The following is a 12,537-nucleotide window of genomic DNA, read 5'->3' as shown; positions in this document are numbered from 1 at the left end:
CTGCTATAGATTCAATTAAGGGAAAATGGGGGAGACTTCTTCCGGATACATTAGGAGAAGAATGGGATGAAATCTTGGAATCTCCAACTAAGGTCTCCCCATCAATCAATAATAAGATGATCCAATTATATATAATTTATCAATCTTATTTGACCCCGATTCGTCTTTTTAAAATGGGCCGTCTTCATTCAACAAACTGAGATGTCACTCTAGTGACGCAGATTTTATTCATATGATATGGAAATGTCCTGTTATTTTTCAATATTGGAGAGAAGTGACGGCACTATTGACATCTTTGGTGTCGATCCCTGTTCCACTTGAGCCACTGGTGTGTTTGTTTGGAGTATGGGAGGCGGAGGCTTGGGATCACCACACAGGAATATTTCTGAGGGAGTCACTGTTCATGGCACGAAAGGTGTTGGCACTGCGTTGGATGGGAGGCTCTAGTCCATCTCTTAGAGCATGGGTTGACTTAATAAATTCAATTATTCCATACGAGCGGACGCTGTATCAGAATAGGGGTTGTCCAACTAAATTCGAGAAGATATGGGGAAGGTGGAATTCATCTTGTCACACTGTATAAGTTAAAAGGACTTAATATACGCATAAGAAAAGGGTGTATGATTCTCTAGATATTAGTTACCAACAGAGCGGGGTGTATTTAGAACTCTTCTTTGTAAGCGGCATTACGTTTGTATTAGAGGCTTTATTAGAAGTTAATGTAGTTACAGTTAAAATTTTAAAATAAGGCATTAATGATCAACATGCACAATTTATTATCTTTATAATATCTTATACATGGCTATGTATGTTAATTTCCTGTAATTAATGGAAAATGATGAATACGAGCAAAATGTGTATGATCTTTCCTGAAATCAATAAACGAATTTAAAAAAAAAAAAAAACACGCGCTTAAAAATACTTGAAAGACATTTCCTGTTCATTTGATATTCTCAGTCTTTTGAGTGATTTGAGTGTCTCCGACTCCACAGCCCTGCCGAGAATCAGGAGGACCCCATACATCCCACCAATGATAGTCTAATTTATAAGGGGGTCTTTAGGCCAGTTTGTGATAGATAGATAATAATAATAATCTTTATATAGCGCTAACATATTCCGCAGCGCTTTACAGGTTGCACACATTATCATCACTGTCCCCGACGGGGCTCACAATCTAAATTCCCTATCAGTATGTCTTTGGAATGTGGGAGGAAACCGGAGTACCCAGAGAAAACCCACGCAAAGAACATACAAACTCTTTGCAGATGGTGTCCTTGGTGGGGTTTGAACCCAGGACTCCAGCGCTGCAAGGCTGCTGTGCTAACCACTGAGCCACTGTGAGATAGATAGATGATAGATAGATAGATAGATAGATAGATAGATAGATAGATAGATAGATAGATAGATAGATAGATAGATAGATAGATAGATAGATAGATAGAGTCCAAAAGATGAAGGCAGCGCTCCAAAGTCCAATATACAGTGGTTTATTGACCAATGATAAAGTGACGTTTCGTTCCACGTGTGAAACTTTGTCAACACTTGGATCGAAAAATCTCCTTGTTATCATGGGTCAATAAACCACTGAACATTGGATTTTGGAGCGCTGCCTTCATCTTTTGGACATAAGTTGAGGTTTGGTTTTGCCTGGGAGGCTTTGCACCCACTTACGGTATAGTTTTTGCCTTCCCTAGTGCTGCACCTACATTTTTGTAGATAGATATGAAATAATAAAAGAGACGCAGCACTCCAAAAAATGCAAAAGAAAGGTGGACTTTAATAAGCCTATGTGGCAACGTTTCAGTTCACAGAACCTTTTTCAAGCCATAGATAGATAATGCATTTATATATGAGAGAGCTATTAGTGATGGGCGAGTTTACTCGTTTCTCGGGTTTTCCAGAGCGCGCTCGGGTGGTCTCCGAGTATTTATGACTGCTCGGAGATTTAGTTTTCATCGCCTCAGCTGAATGATTTACAGCTACTAGCCTGCTTGATTACATGTGGAGATTCCCTAGCAACCAGGCAACCCCCACATGTACTCAGCCTGGCTAGTAGCTGTAAATCATTGAGCTGCGGAGATGAAAACTTAATCTCCGAACAGTCATAAATACTCGGAGACCACCCGAGCGTGCTCTGGAAAACCTGAGCAACGAGTATACTCTCTCATCACTAAGAGCTATATAAATATATATGAAGTAGATATATAGAGGACACGCAGATGTATTATGACTCACATCTTAAAGTGGTTGTCCACTACTTTTACATTGATGCCTTATTAGGGTAGGGTGTCAATGTCTGATCAGCCGGGGTCCGGCACTCGGCACCGCTGACGATCACCTGTTATCGGTGCAGGCGGCTGCCGGACGGAAGTAATTAATTGCAAAGCTTGTCCATCTACTTTTAGTGGCTGGGGCTTGTTGCTGCACATCTGCCTTCTATTGAATTGATCGAAGGCGGATGTGTATTACCCCAAGGCGGTCACTACAAGTAGACGGCCAAGCAGATGGTTATCACACTTAATAGGATTATGATGATGTAAGATTGCATCGGACACGGACCAATTTCAGGTTAGCTTTGGCTTTTCACTTTTTCATACCATAATATCCTAGTGATGTGTTATCTGAGTCAATGTCACCTTCGAAAGATTTGTATTTATACATATATGAGACAGACAACTAAGTAAAATTAAGATACATAGGAAATGCATACATGAGATTGATGTAAAACTAAGAATAAAAAGTTGTGGTATTATGGATATCACAGGATGGATAGACAAGTTAGGCCTCTTTCACATTTCCGTTGTTTTGGAACCGTCACAATGCGTCGTTTTGGAGAAAAAACGCATCCTGCAAAGTTTCCCGCAGGATGCGTTTTTGCACCATAGACTTGCATTAGCGACGCATTGTGATGTATGGCCATACAATGCATGCGTCGTCCACTGGATGCGTCGGGTTTTCGCGGGCCTTTGTTTTGAAAAAACGTTCAAGGGAACTTTTTTTGTACGTTGCATCCTGCATTTTTAACTGCGCATGCCCGGGCGGAGATCTCTCTCTCCTCCCCGGGACTTTAGAATGGGCAGCGGACGCGTTGAAATACTGCGTCCGCTGCTATGCACAAACTCACAAACGTACGTCGGTACGTCGCGCCGACGCTTTGTGACGGCACCGTACCGACATAAATGTGGAAGAAGTAATACATACAATAAATGATGAAAATATGGAAACAAAATGTTCAAAACATCTCAATTTACTCAGTATTGAGTATGATCGTTACACACAGAAATCCCTGCACTTACAGCATCGGCTGCTACCAGTGAGAATATAATGGTTGTCTGAGAAATATTCTGCCACACTGAATGTACTTGGGCAGCAAATCATCAAGATCCACTGCTGGCAGCTTCCCTTGCAATTGCCAACCAATGGTGTTCTAGATGTGGGAGACAAATCTGGAGACGCTGCATCCCATGGTAGAACGTTTAGGCCACGCAGGCTGCTCACACTAACATAAGCAATATGGGGCCCAGTGTTGTCATATTAAAAAAATTTTGGGATAAGATGAGATAGAATAATATTTGTATATACTAAGACTGATTTTTTTTTTCTGTATATTCTGTTCTAAGCACAATGTATGAGTATAATACCAAAAAATGAAAAAGTAGTAAAGAATATATTCATCAGATCTTTAAGTTTTGTATTTGTCCATGCCCAGAAGAATTTAAAACTTACAATTTCATAATTTTTTGTCTTTTTATATCTTTACAGGAATTTTGGCATTATATTCGGGACTAAAGCCTACACTGATCCGTGCATTCCCAGCCAATGGTGCTTTGTTCCTGGCCTATGAGTATAGCAGGAAGCTAATGATGCAGCAGCTTGACTCATTTTGACCTTCAGCTCACCTTGCCAGCGAGGCTACTCATCATCTCAGGGCAATGAACATGTCACTCATGTGACACATCACAACTGGTGCTAAATACTCATTGGTATCTATCGAGAGTTCTTATTTTAGCAAATAATATTCTTTATGGTTATGCAGGGTGTATAGGTAAGTTATGGTATCGATCCATGAAGGTAAAATAGGTCATCATATTGATTGGAAACTTCAACCGTTACCGTGACCTCCTTCCAAAAAGGTGGACAATTGGTGATTTTAGAAGAATGATGTTATCGGGGGAGTAGTCTGTGGGTTTATTTAGGTTATCACAGAGTAGTCTGTGGGTTTATTTAGGTTATCACAGAGTAGTCTGTGGGTTTATTTAGGTTTTCATATAATGTTACCTAGGAAGGTTCTCAGAGAACCTGTAAGTCACAGAAAGGTCTCAGGATTCCTGACTTTACTACTATAATGCAAGAAGGAAAATACAAGAGATTTGTGTAGATAGTGTAAAAACATAAGAAAGAAAAGAACATTCATAGACCAAATGCAAAGAACAAACCCATGACGGTAAATTATCTTGCCTGATATTTTGATATGAGCTATTGATACTGTGTCATACTCAAGGAGGTAACTCCCAAGATTCCAAAAATTGCCTTCGCGAAGTCTGTGAGGGAGATCTACTAGTCCAAGATGGAGACTGAGGTACTAAAAGATGTTCAAGAATATCACATTTGAATCTTATAAAGATTCTCCATCTAAAGTTGTTGGTTTTTTTTTTTAAATCTGATTCCTCAGCTTAAATTGGATGATGTATAAATGCCGTTTATATGTTGTGAAATAGATAAATTTAGAAGAAAAAATATTTTAGAATAATATATTTTAGTTGTCAAAAAAGGGTAGAATATAGGGTATGATAGAACACGGACCCATTTTCTATGATAAGAAGCGACAAGAGCGGGTGAATCCTACCTCTATAAGCATTATTTTCCAAACATTCTTCATTAGAGTGATGTAAAACATAACCCATGCTTAACATTTTAAGAATACGGTTTCTGTGTTGATAAGTAACGTATACAGGTCAATATGTAATGCTCCATTCACACAGAATAGCTTAGCCTGCTGTTGTGTGCTACCCAGTAAAAAGGAAAAAAATGGAAAGCTGATAGGCATTATTTCGATTATAAATCTATCCACTACGACTCATCAAACCTGTCATGTTTTCTTTAAATTGAGTCTACCATATCGAATAGAGACTACATTACTGTAATTACCGCAAAGCGTAATCTCTGCTGCTAGATTTATGTTTTGTAACAGCACTCCATGTGGTTATGCTTAGTATTGCAAGCGCATTACTTACCGTAAAGTAGTAACTAGCCAAAAGCGACGGCATCTCCTAATGTTAAATTATAAATTAATAAGAATACCAAGAAGACAGAAACAGATGGCACTGCCAAAAACTACTGGGCTGCTCAATATGATGACAGGTGTAAAATACAACTTGAATGGTTGTTTGCCATACTTTTCAATCTTGGGTGCTCTTCCAGAAAAAACATGATAGTCCTCTTGTACATGTGAGAAAAGAAATAGAAGGCACTCACCAATCTGAAATTCTTTTTTTTTTTTAATCTTCATAAAAGTTCATGGCTGAGAGAGTGAGGAACGGAGCTGTGTGTGAGCAGGAAAAGACGATGGCCGTTTCGCGCTGTGCTTGCGCTTTTACGGGTCATTGACGTCCTGTTTACATTTCTGTCTACATTTCATGTAGAAGATGTTTTATTTTGAAACATTGTCCCATTATAATTAAAGGGAACCTGTCGCCCACAAAATCGCGGGTGAGGTAAGCCCACCGGCATCAGGGGCTTATCTACAGCATTCTGTAATGCTGTAGAAAAGCCTCTGATGTATACTGAAAGATGAGAAAAAGACGTTAGATTATACTCACCCAGTGGCGTTCCCACTGTTGGTCCGGGTCCGGCGCCTCCCATCTTCATGAGATGACGTCCTCTTCTGGTCTTCACGCTCCAGCGCAGGCGTACTGATTTGCCCTGTTGAGGGCAGAGCAAAGTACTGCAGTGCGCAGGCGCCGCGAAAGGTCAGAGAGGCCCAGCACCTGCGCACTGCAGTACCTTGCTGTGCCCTCAACAGGGCAAATCAGTACGCCTGCGCCGGAGCCGCAGCGTGAAGACCAGAAGAGGACGTCATCCTATGAATATGGGAGGTGCCCGACCCAGACCAACAGCAGGACCGCCCCTGGGTGAGTATAATCTAACGTCTTTTTCTCATCTTTTAGGATACATCGGGGGCTTATCTACAGCATTCCAGAATGCTGTAGATAAGCCCATGATGCCAGTGGGCTTACCTCACCTGCGATTTTGGGGATGACAGGTTCCCTTTAAGAGATAGGAGTTTTCCTTTACTACGTTTCCGACCTTGTGCCTTATCTGAACCACGGGGCCAATTGTTGGGCTTGTCTGACCTTGAACTTGGCTTTCAACTGGTAACACTGTCATTTTCATATATGTGTGTGGTGCAGAATGTGTTGTTACTGTTGTGTACCCCTAGCTATTTGTTAGTGATTTCAAGAGGTACAGTCTTTGGACTACAGTGACCTCAAAGATCCACAAGTCCATCGTGTCACCTGCTATTGCGTAAAGTTCTTCAGGACTTTAGAAGTGAACTCCGGTAATCCAGAGCCGGTTGCTGCATTGCTGGAGGTGGGGACAGCCCATAGCAGATATCTGTAGCCACAGTATTGTTATTAATAATCTTACTACTATAGGCAGTATTATTAGTGTTAATAATATTGTAGCCACCAGGATTTACACATGCATGAAGGTGCGGTCCTCCAAAATTGACAGCTTTCGCACAGACCTGGCTCTTGGTACGGCATTGACGGCCTATGAAAGGTGCATAGATAGTTGGTTCAGTCATTATTCTATTTAGACTGTTTTGTTTCTCTACTATTCTAGAAAGAGAGACTAAAATTTCTAGAAATGTGCAACAATTCAGTAATTGTCTCCCTTTCCCCTTTCCTTTTCAGTAGAGTCTACAAAGTAGATCTTAGCTGATGGATGTGTGACTCTTCCGTATTATTTTTATTGATAGATGGAAGGTAACCAGAATCACTCCATGGAAAATTAATATAGGCATAAAAAGCAGAACACGTACATAAAGTCTATATACATGTATTCTTTTATTTAGGATTATACCACTTACTTATGGCAAAGGCTTGTACATATGGCTGTCTCATCGTGACAAATGGATTTGGTTCTGAAAAGGAAAACGTGAGCAGAGAGCTAATAAGAAAAATGCTCTACCAGCCTCAGCCCAACGATTTATTACATAGTCAACTATTCATTTTAATTCTCAGCGTATAATGCTATATTTTTGGGAAATGTCTCCCCTGTACAATAGCAGGAAATTACCAAAGGTTACTAAAGCCAATAAAGCCAGACCAGTGGTGATTTACCTTTTGGACTGGTAGTTATTGAAATAACACTTCCACCTTCAAACATTGACATGTTACAGAACAGGATCTATAGTGAATGCAGCAGCCAATTGACAATTGGATTACAAAATATGGCGTTATTGTAAAACACAATGGCTGCCATTCATCAAGACCAGCGTGCTGGATTCCGAGGTGGCTGATTCATTAAGCGGTGCACAGCTTTTAAATAGAGATAAGCAAACCCGAACTTAAAAGTTTGGGGTTCGTACCGGACAGTTAGTGTCTGACGCTGAACACAGGCTTCTCCCGATAGTCCGTTGCAAAGTTCGGAGTTCTGGGAAAAATCCGGAGAGGAGAGAGATATATATTTTTTTGCACATCCAAAGTTCGAGTGTCCATTGTTTTTAATGGGGTTTGGGTCCTGGTTCAAGGTCTGATACAGCTCTGGTACCCGACCTGAACTTTGGACTAAAGTTCACTTTGGGTACCATAAACCGAACTTCATCTCTCCTCTTATCCTTACCGAATCAGACACGTTTGAAAAGTAGCGGCACATTTTGTCATAAATTAGACGATCCTTGTCTTCCCGCCCCTGTCGCACCCCAGCTAACCCCATTTTGCCAGAGCTAGGCCAAAAGTCGCAAACTTTTTCTACAACCAAGTTGTGTAAAAGTTTGGCAACTAATCTGGCAACAACACTTTGATTCACTTTGTGTTGCTGGCATCTTTAATCAGGTCCACCGCACCCTGAAAGTACATTTGTTTGGAGGCCTGGGCAGGTAAGCATCTCTGCCTTTTTTCTGGTGTTTTTTGAAAAATCTTTGGAGGAGTTCTAAGTCCTCTTTTTGTGTCGATGACAACACTTTGATGTATCGGGCCAATGTATAAATATTTAATTGCAGGCTTATTGCTGTCATTGGTATCCAAATCCATATTTAGGGGTGCCCAGCCTCCATTTTAAGGCAATAGAGATTTTTGAAAATTATGTTGACTTTTATTTTCCAAAAAGGACCAATAACAAATGGATTGTGATTTGCCATTATTGTCAACTGCACAGCTTTTGACTTGCACTAGTTATGTTAAATCTGCCTCAACAAGAACGTTGTATTGTGCGTAATGTGATTTACCCTTATTTGTGGAAACCAAAAAATGGTGTGTTCATAACTAATAGTTTACATTACATTACAACATTACATTTAGACTGAAGGTCATGGAAACATTCAATGCTACATATGTCTTCCAAATAGTACTTAGAGCACCACTCCGCTGTTTTGTTTTGTTTTATTGCAGCGTTGGAGTTCTGTCACTAATGTAAGTTCCATGCACCTAGTATCATACTTACCAGCCGTCATCTTCATCTGTTATCAGAGCCTCTCCTGTTGGTCCAATAGGTTGAAACCTGCTGGATTGCTCCAGTGTTTTTCTGGGTGATCCAGTAGTCAATAAATGTGTGTCTACAAAAGTGAGAACAAGGCACATAGACGTAGATTGAGACCTTGTGACCATTACATCTGACTTTCAATAAGTGAGAAGTTGCAGTCACAAGATGGCGGCATGGGAACAGATTGGCCGGGAAGAGCTGAAGACGGTTTCTGGTGAGGATAGGGAATTTACATTAGTGGCACCACTCCAGCGCTGAAATAAAAGAAAATGCTGGTTTAGTGCTTTAATTTGGTGGTCTGGCAGAAAATTTAAGGCCTTATTAACACCTATATCTAATTTATGGCAGACCCCAGACAGGATCCAAAGGTTCTGTTGCCACCACTAAAGAAACACTCCAGTAGGAAGACTAAGTTCCTTTATTTGCTGCTCCCCCTCAACCACACAAAAATAATGGACCCTAAGGCTACCTTCACACTAGCGTCGGGCCGAGGTACCGACGCATACTGTGGAAGCGCCGCACAACGGGGGCAGCAGATGCAGATTTTCCACGCATCCGCTGCCCCATTGTGAGTTGCGGGGAGGAGGGGGCGGAGTTCCGACCGCGCATGCAACGTTTTTTTGTTCGTACGGTCCGCCACAACACGGCGCAACCGTCCTACGACGGTTGCAACGTGTGGCAATGCGCCGCAATGCGTCGCTAATGTTAGTCTATGGGGAAAAAACGCATCCTGCAGACAACTTTGCAGGATGCTTTTTCACCAAAACGACGCATTGCGACGTATCTCAAATGACGCTAGTGTGAAAGTAGCCTAACTATTAATGATTTATCTTCTTCCCCAGAAGCATATTTACTGTTAGTTTTTACAGATTTGTGGTAGCGACACGTCTTATCTGTGAGTTGAATCTACACAAGAACGTTGTCACCCTGAAGCTGCGTCCATAGTTTCTAAACGACAGCATGACCATGGTCACCAAGCCTCCACCACACAGAGCACAGCTGAAAAAAGCAGTTCCTCGCTTTGTCATTACAGCTGGGAACTGTAGAAATGAGAATTTCCAATATGTTGGTATTTCACGACAAGTATATTTTTTTAGTAATGGTTGTAATTTATGCTGTACCTGAGTTTGCTGGTTCAAGTATCCTAGTTTATATAAAACCAATGCAATTGACTTATGTTTACCATTTAGTTGATGCAAACATTGTTCATAGCCTAGAAGACTGTTTAGGGTAACATCAGTAACACTCCGATATGACTTGTCCATAAAAATGTTTTTTCAAGAATTGCATAAAATGTATTTTTGTACTGCTTACTATGCACTTTAACAGCAGTGACTTATCATTTACTGTTTGAGAAGCGTTACAATAAATGTGATCCTGGGAAATCTGTATTTTTTGTGCCATTTTTTGTTAAAGTAAAAAAAATTATATATAAAGATAATATATATACAGTATATACCATAATTAAAAAAATAATATATACGGTATATATACTGTATATATATTTTCTTTTTAAATGTTCCACAAGAATTCAAGCTTGCTACACTCATAAATTACCCACTATGGCTTGATGGAGGACCCTAAGAACAAGGTACATTATTCAAACTTCTAGTTCTGGCACATGCGCAGTGAGACAGGATGTATCGGCCAGAAATACTTAGTGCAGTGCAAAAATATAGCTGAGCCTGGAATCCCAAAGGGTAAGGAAGTTCACACAGCTTCTGTCAATGGCAAGAGAACACTGACCTGGACCGTCATTGAGAAACGTGATCCGTTCATCTCTAGTTCCTATTGAAGTCAATGTTCTGTGCTTGTCATTCAGAGATGAGCCATGCCTTCCAGAGCAGGACGACTTTTCTGTAGCCACTTTTGGTTATTGATGATGAAGGTCTGAACGGTTGTCAAAGATTAACACAATGAAACCGCTCCAAACAATCACCCCTTGCAGATGATCACACCCTGATCCAGACCAGATTTCCTATGACAGGTTTTCATTTACCCCATATATTATACATACTAGCCATTTTCTTTGAGAAGACCACTTCAATGCGATGATTTGTGTTTTTTTTTCTAAGTGGTTTCACCATATATTATTGGATAGCTTTAGATATGAGCACTCTAATCTCATTTTGTCTCTCATTATACAGTATGGATTTTAAATGCTAACTTTTGTATCTGTGTACTTCATATACATTAAGAAGCAGCAATTCACAATGCTGAGCCTTTAAACACAGCCATATACATGTATTTTAGTAGTATCTAAAGCTCTGTTCACACTTGAATCTTTGATTCCATTGGAGGTATATTTCAGTAATATCCCATGGCGTATACATTCAACAAATGCATTCAGCCAATGGCACTGTATTGCTGCCATACAGTGACTTAGATTATATCTATAGAATTCCATTGGGGAAAAAAGGTATACTTTGTTTTCCATCTGTATAGGAAAGCACAACAGACCACATATGGGGTTAATAATTCCTTTACAGCTAAAAGACCTTCCACACCAAATTTCCCCCAACCAGGCCCTTATGGATCTTGCTTTGTGCACTGGGACCTTCAATTACTGTTCCCATAAGTTGGAAGCATACAGTTGTCCAAATTGTCTTGGTGTGATGAAGAATAAGACTTCCCTATACTGAAATTAAGAGGCATATGCCAACAGCTAAAAGACAACCACTTAGCATTATCCCTCCACCACAAAGCTTTACAGTTCTTCAGACAGGCAATGTTCTCCAAGCAGTCACCAAACTCAGACATGTGCAATAGATTGCAAGAGAGAAATCGTCCGTCGTAGTGACAAAGGACTGTGGGTACCTAACCGATCCCTCGAACTTTGGGCACCCTAGGCTATCCCTGTCCCCTGGATTACCTCTAATGGTGGAGATGTTGGGGTCTCGTACCTTATGCTCCTGTCTTAAACTTTATCTGTGCCCTCCCCCACCCAGGGAGATGTGTTGCTGAAGTGTTTTGGAAAACACTAACCAGACAGATGGGGTTAGCAGGAATAAAAGAAAACTACAAACATACAAATACACTCACAAAACAACATAGTGGAAAATGGGAGGAATAGGAGGCACAAACCAAATGGGAGAGGATAAGGATAAAGAATAAACACGCAAACCAACTACACGCAGCAATTTCCTGAAAAACTCTCCAACCACCAACTCCAAACACTGAACTTCTCCTTCACTACCAAACCAGGAAGTAGAACTACTATTACTGGCATCTCCCAAGTGCCAGTGTCAAGCATATATACCAGAGGAGAATGGCCAACACAGAACAGCTGAGACAATTCAGGATGGAGAGCTCCAGGAGATCAGCTAAACTGATTAATCCTAAAAATAACAGAGCAAGGAAAATCTGCACTGTTTAATAGGATCATGAAGCAGTTCTAATTAGTGCAGGAGTTCGTGTAACCAGACACCACAATATTCTGGCCTCTTTCTGTCACGGTATCCCCGTGACAGTCATTCATCACTTCACAGAATTTGATTCCACTGCCCTAGAGTGCAGTCGGGCGTGCTTTACACCACTCAATCCAATGCTAGGCATTGTGCTTGCTGATGTAAGTAAACCCATGCCATGAATCTTCCGTTGCACAGTTTTTGTGTTGATGTTAATGCCAGTGGAGGTTTGGACTTTTCAGTTATGGAGTCAGCAGTGACTTTTATGCACTATTTGCCTGAGCACTCAGTAACCCCACGGATCTGAAAATGTACTCATAGGAGATAAGGACGACTATACGCACATACTTGGGCAATCTAGCCTGACTTAATAGTGTTTGATCAGCAGTCGTGTGCAATGCTTGTGAGCCTAATACCTGATCTT

General features: G+C 40.7%; 1 protein-coding gene across 1 annotated transcript in view; it reads left to right on the top strand.

Annotated features, from left to right (window-relative positions):
• LOC138671043 (mitochondrial ornithine transporter 1-like) overlaps nucleotides 1-5,015 on the top strand; it is an 86,803-nt gene extending 81,788 nt beyond the window's left edge. Inside the window, exon 7 of the mRNA XM_069758910.1 lies at nucleotides 3,763-5,015. Coding sequence (XP_069615011.1) covers nucleotides 3,763-3,887 — 125 coding nt within the window. The 3' untranslated portion in view covers nucleotides 3,888-5,015. The remainder of the gene's footprint in view (nucleotides 1-3,762) is intronic.
• The last annotated feature ends 7,522 nt before the right edge of the window (nucleotides 5,016-12,537 follow it).

The sequence above is a fragment of the Ranitomeya imitator genome, chromosome 3 (genome assembly GCF_032444005.1).
Source record: "Ranitomeya imitator isolate aRanImi1 chromosome 3, aRanImi1.pri, whole genome shotgun sequence".
Taxonomy (NCBI): Eukaryota; Metazoa; Chordata; class Amphibia; order Anura; family Dendrobatidae; genus Ranitomeya; species Ranitomeya imitator.
The sequence above is the reverse complement of the archived record's forward strand: the minus strand, read 5'-3'. Positions and strand labels throughout refer to the sequence as shown.